The sequence below is a fragment of the Mirounga leonina genome, unplaced genomic scaffold (assembly GCF_011800145.1).
Source record: "Mirounga leonina isolate KUSES-001 unplaced genomic scaffold, KU_Mleo_1.0 Mir_165, whole genome shotgun sequence".
NCBI classification, from domain to species: Eukaryota; Metazoa; Chordata; class Mammalia; order Carnivora; family Phocidae; genus Mirounga; species Mirounga leonina.
Genome location: NW_023270415.1, coordinates 41,827,835 through 41,849,572, shown reverse-complemented (window position 1 = coordinate 41,849,572; position 21,738 = coordinate 41,827,835). Strand labels below are relative to the sequence as shown.

At 43.3% G+C, this 21,738-nt stretch overlaps 1 protein-coding gene across 3 annotated transcripts; it reads left to right on the top strand.

The window, feature by feature from the left end:
- Positions 1-1,460: 1,460 nt before the first annotated feature.
- Positions 1,461-20,384, top strand: TP53INP1 (tumor protein p53 inducible nuclear protein 1). Of its 3 annotated transcripts, XM_035011554.1 has the most exons (5): positions 1,461-1,683; positions 10,057-10,315; positions 10,872-11,229; positions 14,316-14,353; positions 15,493-15,686. In XM_035011554.1, the coding sequence occupies exons 2-4, from the start codon at positions 10,204-10,206 to the stop codon at positions 14,335-14,337; spliced, it is 492 nt and encodes a 163-aa protein (XP_034867445.1). In that variant the 5' UTR covers positions 1,461-1,683; positions 10,057-10,203; the 3' UTR covers positions 14,338-14,353; positions 15,493-15,686. The 3 variants fall into 3 exon arrangements, with proteins under 3 accessions (XP_034867445.1, XP_034867444.1, XP_034867443.1); XM_035011553.1 differs by lacking the exon at positions 14,316-14,353 and having other exon boundaries at positions 1,462-1,683; positions 15,493-20,384; XM_035011552.1 differs by lacking the exons at positions 1,461-1,683; positions 10,057-10,315; positions 14,316-14,353 and having other exon boundaries at positions 10,322-11,229; positions 15,493-20,384.
- Positions 20,385-21,738: the final 1,354 nt, after the last annotated feature.

Sequence of the window (21,738 nt, the reverse complement as noted above, 5' to 3'; positions counted from 1 at the left end):
AAGGATGAGATTATGGAGCTCCAAGGATAGCAATAACATTTGAGAGAAAATACGAGGGTGTGCCTGATTTGCCAAAACCTAAAATGTAAAGCACATTTAATTCCATGAGGTTGTCCAGTCCAAGTTACAGCCTCAGTCTACCTCCTGAGAAAAAGTAAGATGGCCACCATATTTTGGTCATTACTTCTGGGTATCAGACAAAACCCTGCACTTTGATTTATATCCGTTAAAACCAATATTGTTGGAAATGGGCTGACCACAGGCTTCTTGGGAAGGTCAGAATGTGAGAGTCCTTCAGATACTGTAGGATATACCTGTCAGTGGTTTCTATAAATTTCACCCTGGGTCAGAGAATTGCATCTCAGTCAAAACAGGATCCACATGAGAGCAGAGATGCATCAACATGACTCCCTCGCCTCTGCCAGACACAGTTAATCCATCTATCCGCATACAGAGCTTTGGTTTGGAAAGCATTTTCCAGCCCACTGTCTCATTTTCTTCTCACTATAAATAACCGGTGAGCAGGTTGGCCCCGTGTGAATGCCAACGGTTTGCAGGTATGTAAACAGTAAGACAGAGGTCATCACCTCCCGGGGTCACATGAGGCCTGGATGCAGAGACTGGGGAAGAAGCAGCTCTCCATGCTCTCCTTCCTCCAGGGTTCTTCAGGTCTGCTGGAGGAGAGGGCCCTCCAGGCCATGGACCGCTCTGCCTTCGGCTCTGGTCTCACGGCCCCTTCCGCCTTGCCTGCTGTAGGTTGGATCCTGAGGCTGTAGGCAAGTTCAGTCAGCTCCCCGTGTCAGTTACCACAGGGAGATGGGGCCTGGCTCAAAAAGGAGGTTAAGTGGGCCAGCACCCCTGTATCCGGAGCCAGACTTTCTTTCTCAAGGCGGCCAAGAAGCGGGCCTGCCTTTACAGGGTCACGACTCAGGCTTTACCCCTACACTGGCCTGAACGGGCCCCTTGGGGTCTTTGGCCTCCATCACTCTCGACGCCCTTAATTTTCCTCTCACAGCAAACACTGCCTTCCGTCCCTCTGGGCCCCAAACGCTCGGCCCCTTACTCCTCGGGCAAAGGGTCGTTGGGGTCAGGGCTCTTCCTCTCACCCTTCCCGTTCTTCCTCGCACTCCTGCGGGTTCCCATTTCTGCTGGCCCCCGGCCCTCCCGGTCGCCCCGGTGCCGGCACCCCACCCCCAACACACACCCCCTTCTCGCCCTCCCTTCCGCTCGCCCCTCTTCTCGCCCCCCGGCGCCCCGGCTTTTGTTGCCCGGGCTGGTTTCTACCTTGAGAGCGTCGCCCGGCTCGGCGCCAGGTCACGTGCGTTAGTGACAACCTCTCGCAGGGCGGCCCCGCGGCCCCCGCGCCGCCGATTGGTGGGGTCGGGCCTGGCGCGGCCCCGGGGCGGGGCGGCCGGCCGGGCGGGCCCGACGGGCGGGCTCCGCGGCCGATCAGCTGTTCCGAGCGCAGCACAACAACAAAAGGAGCGAGCCGGGCGGCCGGCGGCCAGGGGTTCAGCAACAGGGCAGGCGGACCGGCTCTGCGCCCCGCGCGCCGCGCCCGCCGTCCGGGGAGCCGCAGCTACCTCAGCAGCCCCGCGCCCGGGCGCGCCGGGCCCCGCCGAGCGACGCGCCCGCCGCCTTGGCCGCCCGTCTCCGCGCGTCTCCGCTGCCGGTCGGGCCCACGTAAGTGCGGGCGGGGCCGCCGCCCGGGGCCGCTCGGGCCGGCCGGCCGCGCCCCGCGCCTCCCGCTTCCTGTCCCGGGCGGCCCCGCGGCGCCGGGGTGCGGGCGGAGGCGGACGAGCGGGGCGCTGGGCGGCGGGGGGTGTTTGGTTTCTGCCTCCTCCCGCGAGCGTGGCCTGTTTTCTTGGCCGCGGCAGGACCTCCTCCTCTTTCTCCTCTTTCTCCTCCTCCTCCTCCTCCTCCTCCTGTCCTCGGCCGTTGGACTGGCGTCGGGGGCTCCGGGCTCCAGGAGGAGCCACCGCGGCGTCCCTCTCCGCCCGCTCGGCGGCCCTGCGCTCCTCGCCTCCCCCGCCCGCCCTCGCAGCAGCGGGTCGCGGCCGGAGCACCGAGGGCCCTGCGGCGCCGGGAGCCCTCCTCTCTTCCGCGGCCACCAGCGCCCAAGTGCCCTGGGCGTCCGCCTGTCCGCTGCACGTCCCCTGACCCTGCTTGATCTTACACCTCACTCTTTGAGGCTGCACCTGTGGAGGGGGCACGGTACTTGTCGGTCAAGGGTAAAATCCTCACCGTTCTGCTCCCTGGCGCCGACTGAGCGCCTACGCTGTGCCGGGTACTGTGCTGCGGGCTTTACGTGCATCAGTTCTCCCAGTTGCTCCTCGCGGAGACCCTCTGAAGGAGGCCGTATTACCCGGTGGATAGGAAACCCGAGCCCAGAGAGATTAAGTTCTTTTACTCGAGGCCACACAGCCAATTAAAAGGAAATGGTGCCTTCCCGTTCAAAGTTGCAGATGAATTTTATGTGGGCTTTCCTCGTTTTGTATTACATTTCCTAATTTTGTCTTTTCATCAGCAGCTATGTTGATTCCAGTTTAGGAGAGGTTAAGGAAGAGCCCCTTTCCATCTGTAACTCCCAAGTATTTGGGCATCGGTTGCTAAAAGAGCCTTTTCTAAATGCAGAGTAGTTTTAGAAAAGGGGAGGAGAAAGTGACCCATGGGGTCATTGAACAGAGGTAATAACGAGGTACCCCCGAGATCCTGAAATCATGTGCTTGGTAATTGAAATACATTGTTCATTGCAGATGTGAAAATCCCTGGGAAGTGTTTGATTTTAAGTCACAACCACTATAATTCTGAACTGGCAGCATAATTTTTAAAGGCCCCTACCTGGAACCGGGACCTCATTAATTTATATGACCAGCGTCTCTTTTGTTTTTTCATCCTTTTGTTCTTTTCTGAGAATGCCGGCTCACTCGGTTGCTCCCTCATACTTCTCTTGGGAATGGCTCTGCCTTAAAAATTGAAGGTTAACAGGCTAGGAATGACCACTTACTGCTGTCTTTGTCCACTGTCATTCACCGTTCAGGGCAGACAGTGGTGGGTCTCTGGGAGAATAACCCCCTGTGACCAGTGGAATAGGCTGAGTAGAAGCAGAACAAGCAAAGACAACTTTCTTGGCTTGGTTTTTTTGCAGTTTAAAATCAATTCTAAATTACTTGAACCAGCATATTTATTTTTCTAAAATAGAGAGGGTAGGATATAAAGAGAAAAAATCATTTTGAGGCCGCTTTTCAGTGAAGATGTGTTAGGTTAGCCACCTGATATTTTGAGTGTCAAGAAGCCACAACCGTACACACAGTTAAAGTTAGATCATCAAAGTTGTGGGTGTTTGGTTTTTTTTTTTTTAATTTAAAAATGTTGTTTCTGGAGCCTCCTACTGGCAGCCAAAACCCACTGAAATGCACTGTTCTCTGAAGTTCATAAAAGCAGAGCTGAGGCTGGAAGGAGCCTGAGCAATCGTGTGCAGGGAAAAGCAAGACCCTTGGAAGCACACAGATTCACACTCTGATGCTGGCTCCAACCCTGACCAGCTCGGTCACTTTTGAGCAAGTTACTTAATGTCTGAGCCTCAGTTTCCTGTTAGTAAAATGTGACAAATAAGTACCTCAACTCTCTGTCACATACAATAAGTATTCAGTAGGTTGTAGCTCTAATTATTATATAAACATTTTGCAGATAAAGACATTCAGACCCAAAGATACTAAGTGGCTTACAGTCACACCGCTGGCTTGGAATGGACTTAAGTATTCCAAGTTATATTTAATATTCTGAGTTAATATTTACTGGCTGCCTGCTCTGTGTCAGGCACTATTCTGAGGGATACACGCTTAATCCTCACATTGGCACTTCCCTCCCCATTTTAGGGATGAAAACAACTGAAGCACCTAAAGGTTACTAAATACCTTAAGTTCACACAAGTTGCAGGTCGCAAAGCCAAGATTTCAGACACAGCAGGGTAACTCCAGAGCCACACTGCCTGTTGGTTGTTTGCATGTCTCAAAAATAAGAAAAGAAATTATACTAACAAGCTCTTCCAGACTAGCAGTGCCTTTTCTAAGTTCACAAACTAGAATGCTCTTCCCCATAAGTATTAAACTTTGCTACCTTTCTCTGCCCAGAGCATTTCTAACTCATGTACTGTGAAAAACATTAATGATAAAATGTTAGGTAACAAAGCAGGATACAGTATTGTGCATTCACTAGACTTTGTGATAAAAAGAAACCTTATGTGGAGGAGAAAATGCATAAAATGCTAACAGTGATTGCAGCAAGGCAGTGAAATAATTATTCTCCCTATTTTCTAAACTGTTTATAATGTAGTTTTGTTTAATTTTTATAATGAAAAAGACTGTGTGTGTGTGTGTGTGTGTGTGTGTTGTGTGTGTTGTGTGTGTGTCTGTGAGGTATTTTGAGCCAGGAGAACAGGGACAAAGCTGCCTTCTTGAAATGCTGTGGCCCAGATACTTTGTTTCTTTTCTCCACTGGGGTGAGACTGCCCTGGTAGATTGGCTGAGGTTGGTTAGTTACTGTGGATAGTTACTGTGGAAAGCTTGCAGATGCCCCAAAGAATAGCAGTGCTACCTTCCCTGGCCTTCTTTGACCCTACCTCTTGGCTAAATTCCAGAATTGTATTTGTAAATTTGTCCTCTTAGGACACATGCTTTCTCTGGAATTTTCACTTTGGTTTTATCATTGCCCTAGAGTTGTAAATATCAAAAAGTCCATGACTGGGGCGCCTGGCTGGCCCAGTCAGTAGAGTGTGAGACTCTTGATCTCAGAGTGATGAGTTTGGGCCCCACGTTGGGAGCAGAGTTTACTTTTAAAAAAAATTAAATTTAAAAAAAATGTCTGTGGGGCACCTGGGTGGCTCAGTCGTTAAGCATCTTTGGCTCAGGTCATGGTGGAGCCCCACATCAGGCTCCTGACTCAGTGGAAAACCTGCTTTTCCTTCTCCCACTCCCCCTGCTTGTGTTCTCTCTCTGTCTCTCTCTCTCTCTGTCAAAATAAATAAATAAAATCTTTAAAAAAAAAAATGTCTGTGACATGTAGTGAGAAGTGAAGTCTGAGGCTCTGCTTTGACTTACAGCTCCACGTAGCCCCATTAGGAGCCTCCATTCCTGGGCAGGAGCGAAGGTGAAGGATAGCAGTGACTGGGTAGGGCCAGTCTCTGGGTAATTGGGAGGTTAGGCCATCAAGATTTTTTTTATTATTATGTTATGTTAGTCACCATATAGTACATCATTAGGTTTTGAGGTAGTGTTCCATGATTCATTGTTTGAGTATAACACCCAGTGCTCCATGCACTACGTGCCCTCTTTAATACCCATCACCAGGCTAACCTCTCCCCCCTCCCCTCTAAAACCCTCAGTCTGTTTCTCGGAGTCCATAGTCTTTCATGGTTCGTCTCCCTCTGATTCCCACCCCCTTCATTTTTCCCTTCCTTCTCCTAATGTCCTCCATGCTATTCCTTATGTTCCACAAATAAGTGAAACCATATGGTAATTGACTTTCTCTGCTTGATTTATTTCACTTAGCATAATCTCCAGATCCATCCATGTTGATGCAAAAGTTGGGTATTCATCCTTTTTGATGGCTGAGTAATATTCCATTGTATATATGGACCACATCTTCTTTATCCATTCATCTGTCGAAGGGCATCTTGGCTCTTTCCACAGTTTGGCTATTGTGGACATTACTGCTATGAACATTGGGTTGCATATGGCCCTTCTTTTCACTACATCTGTGTCTTTGGGGTAAATACCCAGTAGTGCAATTGCTGGGTCATAGGGTTAGGCTATCAAGATTTTAGAGATTTTTCTAGAACTGCATTGTCCAGTAGAAATATATAATGTGAGTTATATGTATGTTTAAATTTTCTAGTAGCCACATTAAGAGAGAAAAATAGGTGAAATTAATTTTATTAATACATTTTATTTATCCTAACATATTTCAAAATTACTTCTTATTTCAACATATAATTAATATAAAAATTATTGAGATATGTTACATTATTTTTGAGGGGGCACTAAGTCTTTGGAAATATATTCTGGTATATTTTAAACACATCACATCTTAATTCATATGTAAAATTTTCATTGGAAATAGTTAATCAGTTGTTCAGAACGTGCTTGAAAGTTTCCAAAAATTGGCTCAATTGTCAGCTTTCAAATTTGAATTTGAAATGGATTATAATTAAATAAAATCTAAAATTCAGATTTTTGGACAAACAAGTCATATTTCAAGTGCTCATTCACCTGATGTGCCTTGCGGCCACCTCACTGAACAATTTTAGCATGTTGGGGACTCTCCAACAGCTCCTTGTCCTTTCTGACTCCTACAGAAAGCAGGACCAAAGGAACCTTGCAAAGTTAGTCCAGCACCACTTCTTCATTGTGCTAGAGGTCTATAGGGAGAGTAAAGAGGTGATCCAACACAGTCTCCCCATTTTTCCGGTGGTGAGACTGAGTCTCAGAAGGGTTAGATTGTTTAGCTCCAGCCACCTATGGTAGAGAGAGAGCCAGAACCCTCTCCTGCTGGTGCCCAGGCCAGCCCTCCTTGCACCTCTCCCCAAACTAGTCTTTGTCCTTCCCACGGGGCCTCAACAGGTGTGTCATGTAAATACGAGCCCTGACTCAGGACGGATGAGAATGAGCTCTCCCCTTGCCTGGCTGGGCTCCTGAATATTCTGCCCACCCAAGGTTGGTTGCCCTTGCCGGAGATATGGGATATCTCAAGGCAGCCTCTGACTTCAGGAAACCAAAAGAAGATGGACTTGTGGTGCCATGTGGAAAGTTCCTCCAGAGGCACCTTTCCTGTGGCAGCAGAGTTGTATATGTTCTAGGCATAAGCTGGCTTCCATCACATGGGTTTGGAGCTGTAGCCAGAGGGGGAATAGTTTGCAGTTGGGAACCCACAGCTGCCCAGCCACAATGGCGCCAGCATTGTTTTCTGCCTCGTAGCTGCCCCTTAACTGGCCTGGGCCCCAGTGAGTTACCCTCATGTGGCATCACAGTTGGGGGACAGGTGCTCATTCAGAACAAGCAGGGGTTTTCTGTGGGGTACTCTGCTGTACACCCTGCAGCTCCAGCTTCCTAGCTGATACAGGGCCTGAGGCCAGCCCTATACTCTGGAAAATTGGGATTATTCTCTCAACTGGTCCAGCAGACACCAGGTTGTACTTGGGGCCAATATATGCCTTCATAATTCAAGAGAAATGGGGGGAAGATTTTTTAAGTATCTTTTTTTCCCTCCTAGCTTATATGCTGGAAACCTTTATTTACATCAGACTTTGTGATAGCTCATTTTTTAGGATATAACTGTGACACTGCAGTGCAGTAGGTCAAGCAAACTACGCAAGCCCACTTCTCTTCTAACTTCTCTTACATGGACCATAAAGCTGAATTTGAATTCTGTACTAGAGCTCCAGCCTTCATGATTTGGCCATGCTGCTTTCCAGAAGGGTTTCTGGAAGACTGGTTATGCAAGTAACATTTCCTGTTTACTCTTTTAGTAATTAATGGCTGATGATGACGGATTGTGACCACAAAAGTGTTCAAATGTCATTTATTTGAACACATTTGTAGCACTACACCTTCCTCGTGGTGTGCCAGACAGTGGTAGCAGTCCCATTTGCACATAAAGCATTCAACCAAGAGTCTCCTCCACTACAGATTATAACTACCTTTGTAGCTAAAAATGATGATCGTTTTGAAAGTGAAGGGTCAAGAGTCTGAAGTTATGGATTCAAGGCTGCTGCTCATGAGAAAGAGTATCATTTAGTGGATGCTTTTTGCCATCCCTTGATGGTTTCATCTACTCATGGTGTCTATTACCCGCTTTGTGTTCACAACTCCCAAATCTGTGCCCCCAGCTGAGACCATGCCCTTGCACTCCAAAGCCCTGTATATATTCAGCTGCCTAGTAGACAACACCAAGCACGTGACTTGCAGATTCCCAAATTCAGCATATCCAAAATGCCCAACCTACACCTTCTGCAGTATGGCTCTTCCACTAAATGGTCCCACCATCCCCGCCCCCCCCATTGGCTTCTGGTAGAGGGTCATCCTTGATTTTTCCCTCCCTGTACGTAACTTCTGGCTTAGAAGGTCCTATAGGATCTGATTCCTGTTTAGCACCCCCAGCCTGCTGTCATGACCATCCGTCTGGATCTTGAGTCAGACAGAAGGTGCCACATTCTCACTCATCTATAGGCTTCCTCCATTCTTGATCTTAACCACTCAAGACCAAAGTCATTTACTGCAGGAGTCCTTCCTGACCACTACTTGCCTAGATCTGGGGAACACCCCGTTCTTTTTCCGTGGCATTCATCACATTGGGTTGTTAACACTTGCCATGGGAGGGCCGGATTCACTGCTGCCTCCCCTGTGCTTAGCACTCTGCCTGATGCACAGTAGGTACTCAGTAAATATTTGTAGAATAATAGTTGACATTGACTGAGAACTTTGTGCCAAGTGCCTTGCTAAGTAGGTTGCCTGCATTATCCCATTTCACAAGAGTAGGATCAGGGAGACCGGCAGGGAGGTAGCGATCGGCAGAGTCCAGAGGGACACCAGCTTGGCTTCAACTAGGCTAAAAGTGGTGGCAAGGAGCAGGCAGATTTAAGGCACATGTGCAGCTAGAGTCAACAGGACTTGGTGAAAGTTTGGTTGAGGGCTTGGGGAGGGAGCAGAAGGAGTAACTGCTGGGTTTTTGCCTGAATAAATGCTGGGCGCTGCTGCTTGTTGCTGAGAAGGAGGACCGTGTATGTGGGTTTGTGGGGGGAATTAGAAGTTCTCTTTGGCATGTGTTAGGTTTGATATGGCCATCAGGTAACCAGGGGGAAATGGTTATATAAATCTGGAATTCTGGACTAAGATCAGACAAGGCCGCAGTTCCTCACTTGGAACTCACTGGGGGACGCCTGGGTGGCTCAGTTGGTTGAGCATCAGACTCTTGATTTCAGCTCAGGTCATGATCTCAGGGTTGTGAGATCGAGATGTGCGTTGGGCTTAGCATGGAACCTGCTTAAAGAGTCTCTCTCCTGGGGCGCCTGGGTGGCTCAGTCGGTTAAGCGTCTGCCTTCGGCTCAGGTCATGATCCCAGGGTCCTGGGTTCGAGTCCTGCATCGGGCTCCCTGCTCAGCGGGGAGCGTGCTGCTCCCTCTCCCACTCCCCCTGCTTGTGTTCCCTCTCTCGCTGTCTCTCGCTCTGTCAAATAAATAAAATCTTTTAAAAAGATTCTCTCTCCTCCCTCTGCCCCTCCCTGCTCCCCTGCTTGGTGTGCTCTCCCTTAAAAAAAAAAAGAACTCACCAGAACTCCATGAGGTAGAATATTGCCAACTGAAGTAGCATGACTTCTCTCTCACATGGAGTGCAAACAGCAGAGCCAGCGTTTGAACCCAGGCGTGTTGACCACAGCACCTCCCTGCCTGCCGCCACACGGTGAATGGGTTTCCAGGGCTAGCTGCTGTCCTCCTCAATTTTCTACAGTGTAAATTTCTCTGTGCCAACTGTACGATTATGCTGTACTTACTGATTTTTAAATGGAATTAGGTATGCTTACAGTCATATAGAAGAACAGAAGAGAAAATGAGCCAAGGAAAGCTGGTGGTCATCCAGTACTGTTGCAGGCTTCCTTTGGCAGCTTCTGGGCGGTTGAATGTCATATAGCAAGACTGTTAATATCTGGTGTTTGCTCTTCTTCTTATAAAAAAGCAGTATTTCAGCTTGAACTACATGAGTCAGATTTATCCCTTATAAAAGCACAGATGTGAAAAACAACCAACTCCTTCCCTTTCATTTCACATTGATTTACAGGTTGCATTTGAGTACTCAATTCATAATGGTTTATAAATAAAGAGGTACTGCATTTCTTGTGTTTGACACCTGTAGGAAGGGAACGGCTGTAGCTACAGGCTAAGGCTTGAGCTTTCTTCTAAAGGGGTGTGTGCGTGTGTGTGGGTACACGCTTTCGAAACCACACACACATATTGTATAAATATATGGCGATTGGAAATAACCTTTTTTTCCTATTTTATTTTAGGGATAATGACTCTTCTTGCTCTCGCCTAAGTTGAATAAGCACCTTGTGCACTTTAATCTCCTGTCGTGCCATCAGGCTGACTGAAGACAGTGTTTTGAAATCTCAGCCGTAAAGACATCCCGCCAAAGTCTCAATCTTGCCTTAACCATGTTCCAGAGACTGAATAAAATGTTTGTGGGTGAAGTCAGTACTTCTTCCAACCAAGAACCAGAATTTAGTGAGAAAGAAGATGATGAATGGATTCTTGTTGACTTCATAGGTAAGGTATTCTTAGCTGTTAATCATCACAGCAAAAATGGAAAACCCCGCGTCTCAGTTTTTGCAAAAGTAAACCAGTAACTCTGAAGGTTTTGAAGCCTGAAAAGAATTTGTCTAAAAAAATTGCAGGCAACATCCTGTGCCAGATGATCAGTCAGTGAAATTGATTGACGTCAGATCTTCCAGTTTGGCAACTCTCCTACGCTGTTCAGATCAGATGCCCTTTAATAGGAAATCCTGTGCTAGATGAACAGTGGCCCACATTGCTCATCACGTTTACTCAGCAGGATAGACACAGTCTTCAAAACCATTCCCCAGAGCCACCGTAATCCATCTGATGCAGGGTTACACCACACTACACACACACTGGGTACTCAGAAATCATTTTATAATCATTATGAGGGAATATAAATGGTTCTGTGTCTCACCTAAACGAAAAGAGGAATGTGAACATCAGCTAACAGTATCGTCTCTTCTTTTTCTGTGCCCTGAATTGATACCATCGGGATACTCCTGTTCCCGTGGGACCGCATCAACGAACGTGGACTATGATGTAGACGCTTGCGCTGGTCTCTCAGCAGCGGGAGCCAAAGCCGAAGCCATCAGTGAAGAGTCACGTACTGAGCACCCTCCAGTCTTTTCCTGTTTACCTGCATCTCTTGAGTGCTTGGCTGATACAACTGATTCCTGCTTGCTCCAGTTTGAGTCCTGTCCGATGGAGGAGAGCTGGTTTATCACCCCTCCCCCGTGTTTTACTGCAGGTGGATTAACTACTCTCAAGGTGGAAACCAGTCCTATGGAAAACCTTCTCATTGAACATCCCAGCATGTCTGTCTATGCCGTGCATAGCTCCTGCCCTGGTATTGGTGAGGCCAGCTGTGGGACTGATGAATGTCCTGACCCAAGTAGCCCCAGGTATGTTGTGAGGGCAGTTAACCCTTGAACAACATGGGTTTGAACTGCATGGGTCTACTTATACACAGAATTTTTTCTATAAGCAGAGTACAGGACTGTAAATGTATTTTGTGTTCCTTATGATTTTCTTAATAACGTTTTCTTTTCTCTGGCTTACTTTATTGTAAGAATACAGTAGATAATACCTATAACATGCAAAATATGTGTTATTGATTGTTGATGTTATTGGTAAACTTCCAAATCAACAGGAGGCTCTTAGCAGTTAAGTTTTGGGCGAGTCATAGCTTACACATGGATTTTCAACTGCACAGGGGTTGGGGCCCCTAACCCCTGAATTGTTCAGGGGTTAACTGTATTTTACTCTATCCACAAGCAGTCTGTTTGGCATGCAGTTTATTTATTTCTACTACAAGTCAAAGTTGATTTTTTAGAAGATGGAAAGTAATCTTGTTAGAGATTTATGAAAGCACGTGCATAGTGCACAAGGTAGTGGATGGTATGAAAAAACATGTTCATATTAGCTTTTCAAAAAAATTCATTAGAACATGGCCCCAGTTATATAATGGAGAGCTGTTGGATTTACAGTACTCTGCTAGTGACAGAGAAGAAAAGACGCATTTCTGCTATGTGTCTCAATGTAACTGGCACTTTATACACTGAGTTATTTGGGGTATCAAATTCAACAAGAATCATATATCTTTTTTTTTTTTTTTTTTTTTAGAGAGAGCGCGCGAACAGGGAGGGGCAAAGGGAGAAGGAGAGAGAATCTTAAGCAGGCTCCCCGCTCAGCCCAGAGCCCGACGCGGGGCTCGATCTCACAACCCCGAGATCATGACCTGAGCCGAAATCAGGAGTCAGACGCTCAACCGACTGAGCCACCCAGGCGCCCCAAGAGTAGTATATCTTAAAATAAAACTCTTATTTTCTTCCAGGTAGTCTTAGCTGGGTCACATCAAATGGCACTTAACCTCGAAAACTTGACAAATCTTAAACATGAAGCAGAATAGCAATTTTACTGAAATATGTTGCCCAAAGAGTTGTTTCCTGCCTTACAGAGGAAAGATTTCATACCCAAACAATATTTTCCTGTTATGTGGAAGTCCTAATTGGTCTGAAAGGCTCTGTTTGAATGGCAGATAGGCTGAGGGCCTGGAAAGGTTCAGGGCGAGTGCCTGGTCAGTAAAGACTGATATGTTCCGAAGCAAACGTACAGACATTCTATGGCCTTTATCCAGAGAGTATATTCAAGATTGCTTCCACCTGCTAAAATAAAGCCCGTGGCCATGTTAATCAGCCCAACGTCTGGCTATTCACAGTGCTTGTTAGTGGAATGTGCCTATGGCGTTACGGTATTTGGGGGATGCTGTCCCTAATTCCCAAATACCTGTCAGCACTACAGGTGACGTGGACTCTTTGGAGCAGTTCAGAATGTTCCTGTAGTTAGCCCTGTAATCCAAAGGGCCTCTTTTTAGATTATTTGGGCTCTAACTCAACTAACTGGATCATTGTATATATCTTCTGCTATTTCCTGTTTGCCAAATACAAACAAAACCCAGGCAGCTCATTCATTTAAGTTTACCAGAGTTTGCTGCACTCACAACTCTGAATACTGTAAGTAATTTTGTAATCTTCTGTGAGGATGAACATATCCTTTACCAAACTGAGAAACAATTTGCTTATATAGTTACCTGGCTTTATACTGGGTAAGATCTTTGATGGGAAATGTTACTTTAACTGGCGCTTGATTCAGCGCTTTATCGAGAGATCAGTATTTCAGGCATTGCAACAAAAATTTAAAATTTCTTAGACATGGTGTTGACTAAATTGCCTTATAGTTGATTCAAATTAAGTTCTCAGAAATGCTTTCCACTTGATTCCGATCCCCCCTCTGTGGAATTCCACTCAAGAATTTAGCATGATTAATAGTCACTTTAAACATACTGATATTTGTATATTTACTTCTTAGTGTTTAAAGTGTGTGTGTATATGGACAGCAGCTTTGTAAATAACATTATTATTCCAGAAGCAGTACATGTGCACTGCAGAAAATTAGAAAAGGCAAAGAGTAAAAATTTGAAAAGACATTCGCACGACCAAGAGATGAACACTGTTAACCCCCTCGGGCACATCCTTCTAGGTCGTTTTTTTCTCTCTGTGCCCACTGCGTGCACGTGCATGAGTGAGCACACACACGCACGCGCACACACACGAACACGCAAACACATTCTTAACCCAAATGGGATCAAGCTGTATATACTGTTTTATAACCTGCTTCTTTAGGCAATGATGTGTACTTTTTTCTTCTCAGTAAAATTTCACTTCATCTACTACCCACACCATACTCCGCTTTCTGCACTAGAGTCCAGAATATTTCACCTCATTTGTCCAAACCAGCATCTAGTCCAAGACCATGCTCTGCATCTGGTTATGTGTTTGCAGTTTTGATGCAGTCAGAATGATCATTTTTTTTCTATCTGGTTTGTTTTTATATCTTGTTCTCTGTTTTGGTATAACATATAGGAAAGTTAAACAAATATGTACTTTTCCATATAGATGGGATCAAAAGAACACACTTCACTTTCTATGAATTCCTTGTGAACATAGGAAAGTACTGCAAATTATCACAGTTTTATAATAACTAAAAAATTTTTAGCATCTTTATTTCTGGATTTCAAATTCTTAAAAAAAAAAAAAAAACCACTAAACCAAGATAGATCAGGTGTTACCAAAATTAGGATAGCTATTTAGTAAATATCTGTATTTTCTGAGTAGGAAATAAATGATGTCTTTAAAAGTTAGATAGCTTCCATCCTGTCTATCCTTGGGGATATTACCATAAAGCATGTAAGAGGAGGGTGTTTCATAATTTCAGATGGGCTTCAGAGAGTGTTTTATTATATTTTGGCCTTTGTAAGTATTGTTTATGAGGTTTATGTGCTATCATAATCTTAAATAATACATGTGCCTTTAATGACCCATAGTAAACCAGTTTTAATTACAGAAAATGCACCATGTCCTAACAGTAAAATTAAATAGCATTTTAAATCTTACTAGTGATTTAATAGTTCACCATTTAACATTTGTAGGGCCAGGAAAAGCTGCTTATAAGACTCACGGGCACAGAGTAAGTATATTCCCTTTGAGACTGTGTAATATGTGTTATCAGTCTGATCAGGAAGACTAAGGACTCAAAATGCCCACCTTTTAAAAACTGCTACTGTCTTTATATTAACTTCTCTCTATCAGCTTCTTAATGTGACCCCTTTTAATTCTATTTTTTAAAAAATCTTAAAAAAAGTGTTTTCCTCTAGTGATTACAGATACAATCTATAACTGCCCTTGTTGTATAAAATAACCCTCTTAAAACTCCTCATGTCATGTGTTTATATAGCTTATATCTATCCTATTAGATAGCTTTTAATGTAGAAAACATAGAATAATGATGTGGTTTGTAGCCATATTTTAAGATGTGTTCTCCACAGGTCTTTGTGACATTACTATGCAAAGGCCATCCCAAAATGTGCCCTGTTGTGAAATCAATTAAAAACTTAGAGTTGTCTTTTATAATAAACAGGTAGCTTTTTATCCAGAAAAATGCTAAATGAATAGAATTTTCTTATGCATATTTCTTTTAAATATAGATTTAAAGCTGGTTTCCTGGAACATTTACTTATAGACAGAAAATGTGTGTGAAGGTGCAGTTAGCGTAATGCATCAGTATCAACCGTGCTTCCTAACCACAGTCTTTGGAGTAAAACCTGTATTAGAATCTTGGTTGCGTGAGGTAGTAATTGTGACCTTCACATCACTGAGCCTTAGCTTTCTGAGCAGTAAAATTTGGCAATTAGAATATTGTCCTTTTAAGATTATGGTGAGAATTAAATACATTAGATTTGCAAAACAGTTGGCAAATACAGGTATTCAATAAAGTTAGTCCCCCTCACAGAAAAGCTTATCTAAATGCCCTTTGCTGCATAATTGAAATTCACTCAAAATGTTAAAGCACTTTTTAGAAAAATGCAGTCTACCTAATTAACCATCTGTGGATTATATGTCATATCTCTATGAAAAATGGGCTGCTCCTTTCTATCATTATCAGTCAGTGTGGTCACGAATACAAACTTGTCTGTCAGCCATGAGACACTAAGCTCTCATTCAGCCATAAACAAGTTAGTGTGGCAAATTGAATCACTAAGTACCTTTTTCAAGTTCATTAATAACACACTCTGTTACTTAATACATCCCCGTGTTTTTCCGTTTCAGGGTGGAGTCTCAGGATGAAATGGGGCAGCACATCCATTGCTACGTTGCAGCTCTTGCAGCTCATACAGCTTTTCTGGAACAACCGAAGAGCTTTCGCCCTTCCCAGTGGATAAAAGAACATAGTGAAAGACAGTCTTTGAACAGAAGTAGCCTTCGTCGCCAAAATCTTACCAGGGATTGCCACTCTAGGCAAGTCAAGCACAATGGCTGGGCTGTCCATCAGCCCTGCCCCCGTCAGTACAATTACTAAGAATTTCAAGATTGGTTGGATTCTCTTGGTTTGTGCATATGTGTGTGGACGTGTGTGGACGGACAGTGAAGATGCTGTTTCTTTACAGCCAATTGATGACCAATCACATAGTTTTATCGATGTGTTTAGACACTATCTTGAAAACCAGATTTACATGCTGTGTATCACATAATGCCTTGCTTTTAACATTTACGTTTTTGTAAATTTTTTTCAGAGTATTTTTGGAAACATATCAATACAGTTACAGTGTTTGGTGTTTGGGGATGTCTTTAAATCTATTAAGGTGTATAGCATTCTAAAGACATTTCTTCCCAAGTATGAGAATAGGCATCTTTCAATTTCATTTTATTTTGTATTACTTAATCAATATTTTGAGTAAGCAAAAATTTATTCTCAGGGTCGGCCATACACTTTATTGACCAGTACTTGATAATCTTTTCTGTATATAACGAATACATTTTTACACACTAACATGAGCATTAACAGGTGATAGTTGCCATGGATACAATGGAATTATGGCTGAACTTTCTCTTGAAAGAAAACTTGATATATTTCTGTGTGTATAGGTTTGGTTTTTTGTTTGTTTGGTTTTTGTTTGTTTGGTTTTTTTTTTTTCCAGATTAGCCATGCAGTTCATTTTGGAATTCAGGTACATATTAAGTGTTAGCGAACAGTGCATTCAGTAATGCCGACGTGAGTGTGTGACGTGGTACAGAGACATTGCAAGTATCGTGGGACAAAAGCACTCGTTTCCCACGCAGAGGGATTCAATTAGATCTGTGAAATTGTATTTGGAAAAATGTATGTCTACAACTAACCCGTTAGTCCACTGTTTAACGTGTTTGGAGTCTTTCCTGTCAGCTGTCAACTCAGAAGTACTCGTCCGGGCACTTTAGTGACTTCTTATTGGTGACTGTCCAAGGCAAAAGAGGTAGGCTTCGTATGGCTGATACGGTGATCCGTCCTCTGCCATGGGGCCTGTCCTGCCGGTGGCAGGCAAGGCTGAGGAGGGACTCCTGGTGATGTCTTTTCCCAGCATCTAAATGAAGAGTGACAGGTTGGCTCCCTTGAGTTTCCTTTTTTTGTTTTTTTTTTTTTAGCTGGGGCTTCAGGCAGAATCTTTAACCACTTTGGCCTCTGTTTCCTCCACCAGCGGGGGAGTAGTAATATTTACCTCCCTCACAGTTGTCGTGAGGACTGTGTACTGATGGGAAGGGGGCTGTCCAGAGCCGAACCTGGTGTGAAATTCCAAGGGCCTCACTACTGAATCTGATGATGGGGATGGGGCCTGCGGCAGCTTTTCTGCCACAACTGTTCTTCAGAGTGTTGGTGCTAATGAGGCCAGGGTTCAAGGCTCAAGTCACACAGAGGCCAGTTAACACAGAGAAAAATCTATTTCGTACCTCCAGCTGGTCACTTTATTTTTTAGCAGTTGTGATGGGTTTTGCTGAGCCATCCACATTCACCGGGTCCTTCTCTAACTAAATTAAACATACACAATCCAAAGCACATTCTACTGACAGAACAGTAGTATCCCCTTTGTAATCAAATAGCTTATTTTTCCATCTCCTCTGCAACCCTAATTAAATAAATACATGTCTATATAAGGTTTTCAAGGGAAAAAGCCTATAGTTATGTGAAGTATTATATTTTTCAGTAACCCTGTAACAGCTCGGTGCAGGGAACTATGGGAGATTTTTTTTTTTTTTTTTTTTTTTTTTAATGAAGAGCTGTGCTCTTTTCTGCCTAGACGGGGATGTTTGGAGTCAGAGGAGGTCAAATAGCATCGTGAGATGGTGGTAGTAGGTTGTTCTTCCACTGGCCGTGATGAAGTGCCAGGAATGTCTCTTTAGAACAAAAGTCTACATCCCCCTTCTTTCCTCATTCCCTTTACTACCCCTTTATTTATTTGTTTTCTAATTAGGGGCCAAGTCTGTAAAGTTTTGTCAAACTGAGCTAGAAGTTATTTTGTTACTATTTGTGTTTACGAGAGTTGAGAGGTTAAGGTAGAGTTTTCATGAAGGTGTGTATGTTTTACACCATATCTGTTATGGGCCATATGTTGGTAACTTGAAAATAGACCAGCTAAATGTTTTCTGGATGTAAGCCTCTCAATACATGGGGGTCTCTTTTTTCATATATTACATGCAAGTTGTTAGTACCTCACAAACTACCGAAGTTCAGCCATGAGAATTTGTTTGGCAGCATGAACAGATTCGTATATAAAATAGCAATGGTCTTTTTTTTTACTCTTATTTTTTCAAATTTCCTGATACCTGAAATACATTTACATCTCTCTCCGTTATTGACTTTTTGTTTGCCTTATATCTAGACCAGTTTTTTATGGTTTATACCTGGAAAGCAAACACTTTCAGTCTTGGGGATGTTTTCTTAGGCTAACCATGCCATCTGTCCTATCAGACTGTGGTTTCTGTATCAATATCTAAGGTTTCTGCCTGAAATTGGCACATGTTAGAACTGAAGAAAGTGGTTACACAATTCATTCTTGATCATTAGATGTTTGTTAGGCATCTACTGTGTGCAAGACACAAGACCAATAACAGAATGATGTTGACCTGTTAAGTATTCTTTGAAACATGGCCAAAATGCAATTTATTATAAGTTTATTATTTCTGCTGTTGTAAATATTAGTGGTTTACATTGGGCTTTCGTGCATATTTCTTAAAGCTTCAAGAAGGCAGTGAGAAATCAGACCCCTCTGAATTTAGTGCTCTGACAGCTTCCAGACTGATATATAGAATGTTACTTGGAAAAAGTCTGGAATATGTGGTGCACACAAGCAGTGCTTCAGGAATGAGCTTAGTTTTTAAAAATGCACCATGTTCCTCAAAGTTTGTGTTTTTGTTAATAAAACATTTTATAATGTGTTTTCTATGTTTATTACTTTTTCTTTCTCAACTAATTATGTATTGCACTGTAAGTTGAACATGAACCATCCATTATTTATCTTCTGTGGCAATGCATTTATATGGTTGGGTGGGTGGGGAATTTTTTGCAGAAGGTGCACAGTGATTGGATTTTTGACTTTCTACTCCAGCGAGCTTTCTCTACATTAATTTCCTGTACAATTTCCCAGTTCCCAGGCGGGCTGTTCCTGCTGACATACCTTCTCTGTTGTGTCAGTACTTTGATTCTAGTGAGAAGACAGTTGACTTAAAACTTGAATGGGCCGTTCAGCATCGCCTGTTGATTTTACTTCTCCAATCTGTGTAGTACACTGGTTTGTCATCTTTACATCTTCATTGAATCTGCGTGTCTTTGCTATTTCTGTTCCTCCTCAAGGAAAGATACTGTCTTTCTATACTCTTAGTAGAAAGGAGCAAAAAATATCTTATCGTCATTTTCTTTGAATTGGAAACAAAAGAAAGCAGAAAAAGAAAAAAGAAAGAAAAGAAAATGAAGGATTCCAACTGGAAGATAGGCATTTAAGTTTAAATAGATTAGTGGAGCAAGTTTAAGAGTTTCCAGGTATTTTTGTTTTTAGAATCGGTAAAAAGACCGCTCCTTGTATGGAGATACTAGCATGTGTTTGTAATGTTACCTTAAAATTATCTTTTATTTTATAAGGCCCATTCATACTGGTTAAATTCTCTTAAAAGTTGGGCTACCCTCTCGGATGGCTTCACTGCCATCAGCCATGTTGATGCATTATAACTGGCATCCTTATCTACTTATTTTAATGCTTACAATTTTATATGAAATGCTCTATTTAGAAAACCTACCTAATACAGTGGTGTCAGCCTTGCCATGTACCAATTTCACTTGAAATACGACACCAATTACAGTGGTTTAGGGCGGAGAAAGAGGTACTAGAAAGCATACAGAGAAGGACATGGTTTCCTATTTGCAACAGTATCCTTTATGTGGGAGGGGACGTTACTGTTCAAAGGAAGGCAGCTTAAGTGGATGTTTTGTGTATCATTTAGAATTTTCCTTACAACATATTTTTTAATTGTATAATTATTAAATGCCCCATTTAGCTCTGTATTTGCCTGAAGTTTTAATATTTGTTTTCTAGGTGGACTTCTAAAAACCAAATCAGGACTTGGGGAGTTCGATGTGTGTGTATCCAAGCTTGATGTGTATGAGTGGTTTTGCTTGCTTTTTGGTTGTTTTCCTCCAGAGGTTTGGAACTTTAATCAATAACTGTGTGTGTTATTTTTTTTAAGTGGCTTGGGTTTGTTTCTCAAGTATAATTGTGAACACATTGGCTTTTCCAGGGCAGGGCATCAGTTACGGAGCCTGGAGAGGATGGTGGATTGTACTATGTGCCTTCTTGATGTATTTCTGGACACACATTTTTTTCAACTTGAAAACTCAAAAGGGACATTTGGTTAGATTATATACTGTACATCATCTATGCATAAATGGCAGCTTGTTTTCTTGAGCCACTGTCTAAATTGTTTTTCTGTTTTTATAGAAATTTTTATACTGATTGGTTTATAGAGGGTCAGTTTTATACACAGACTAAACAATACAGCACTTTGCCAAAAATAAGTGTAGCATTGCTTAAACATTGTGTATTAATACCAAGTCTTTGTATCTGGGTTCAGTGGTGCATTTTGCACTACTTGAGTTGTGGTTTTTAATCTGTCAATAAATAAAATATTCTTCAACTTCACATTCGTCAGATTCTCTTATTTTATCTTTATGGCCACAGTCTTAAAACTAGATACAACTTAAATTATTTGCTGGTTAGTAGTTTTACTTGCCCAAAAGGTGTGTTTAATATGCACTTTAAATATTGTTTTTGGGGCACCTGGGTGGCTCAGTCTTTAGGCGTCTGCCTTTGGCTCAGGTCATGGTCCCAGGGTTCTGGGATCGAGCCCCTCATCAGGCTCCCCGCTCAGTGGGAAGCCTGCTTCTCCCTCTCCCACTCCCCCCACTTGTGTTCCCTCTCTCGCTGTGTCTCTGTCAAATAAATAAATAAAATCTTTTAAAAAGAATATTTTTAAAATTTGTATAAAATTTGGGGCGCCTGGGTGGCTCAGTCGTTAAGCGTCTGCCTTCGGCTCAGGTCATGATCCCAGGGTCCTGGGATCAAGCCCCGCATCGGGCTCCCTGCTCTGTAGGAAGCCTGCTTCTCCCTCTCCCACTCCCCTTGCTTGTGTTCCCTCTCTCGCTGTGTCTGTCAAATAAATAAATAAAATCTTTAAAAAAATAAAATAAAATTTGTATAAAATTAGTATGTTTAAATTTTTCACCTGAAATGAATAATCATTTAAGTGAACATGAATTTGAGGATGACTCCCAGCGAGTACCTTTTCCCTCCAACCTATATGTGTTAAACAAATACAGAATTTAATACACCAGTTCTTAGCCTCTTTAAAAAAAAAAAAAAATATTAGAGCGAGCATGAGCAGGGGGCAGGGAGAGAAGGAGAGGGAGAAGCAGACTCCCCATTGAGCAGGGAGCCTGACTTGGGGCTCAATCCCAGGACTCCCAAGATCATGACCTAAGCCAAAGTCAGACACTTAACCAACTGAGCCACCCAGGTGCCCCTGGTTCTTAGCCTTTTTAAAGCTAGGTTGCTGAATTCTCAATGGCTCTTTCCCAGATAAATACCTACACAATCTTATATAAACATTTTAGGGCAATATGGACATTTCTGATGTCCACCAGTACCCTTATTGTGGAGCTCTAGTTTAATTAGGCCAGCAAACATTCAGAGAGCCCAAAGAATATCTCCCATGTTAATGAATCCTTGGGGAAGATCTGCATTCTAGAACTAGACTATTTCAATACAGATTTTTATCCTCTCTCAGACTCCCTGCTGAGATGTAAAGACTGAGGATAGGCGTGAGGAGGGGTCACCCTAAAGATGGGAAGAGCATCTTGAAATGAAAGCGCCTACTTGGAATAGCAGGTGAATGGTCACTGTTGAGAAGGGTTTACCAGGCCTACTTACAAGGTAAAGGGGTGGCTGAGGGAATCTAGCCTAATTAAACTAGAGCTGAGGGAATCTAGCAGCTCCA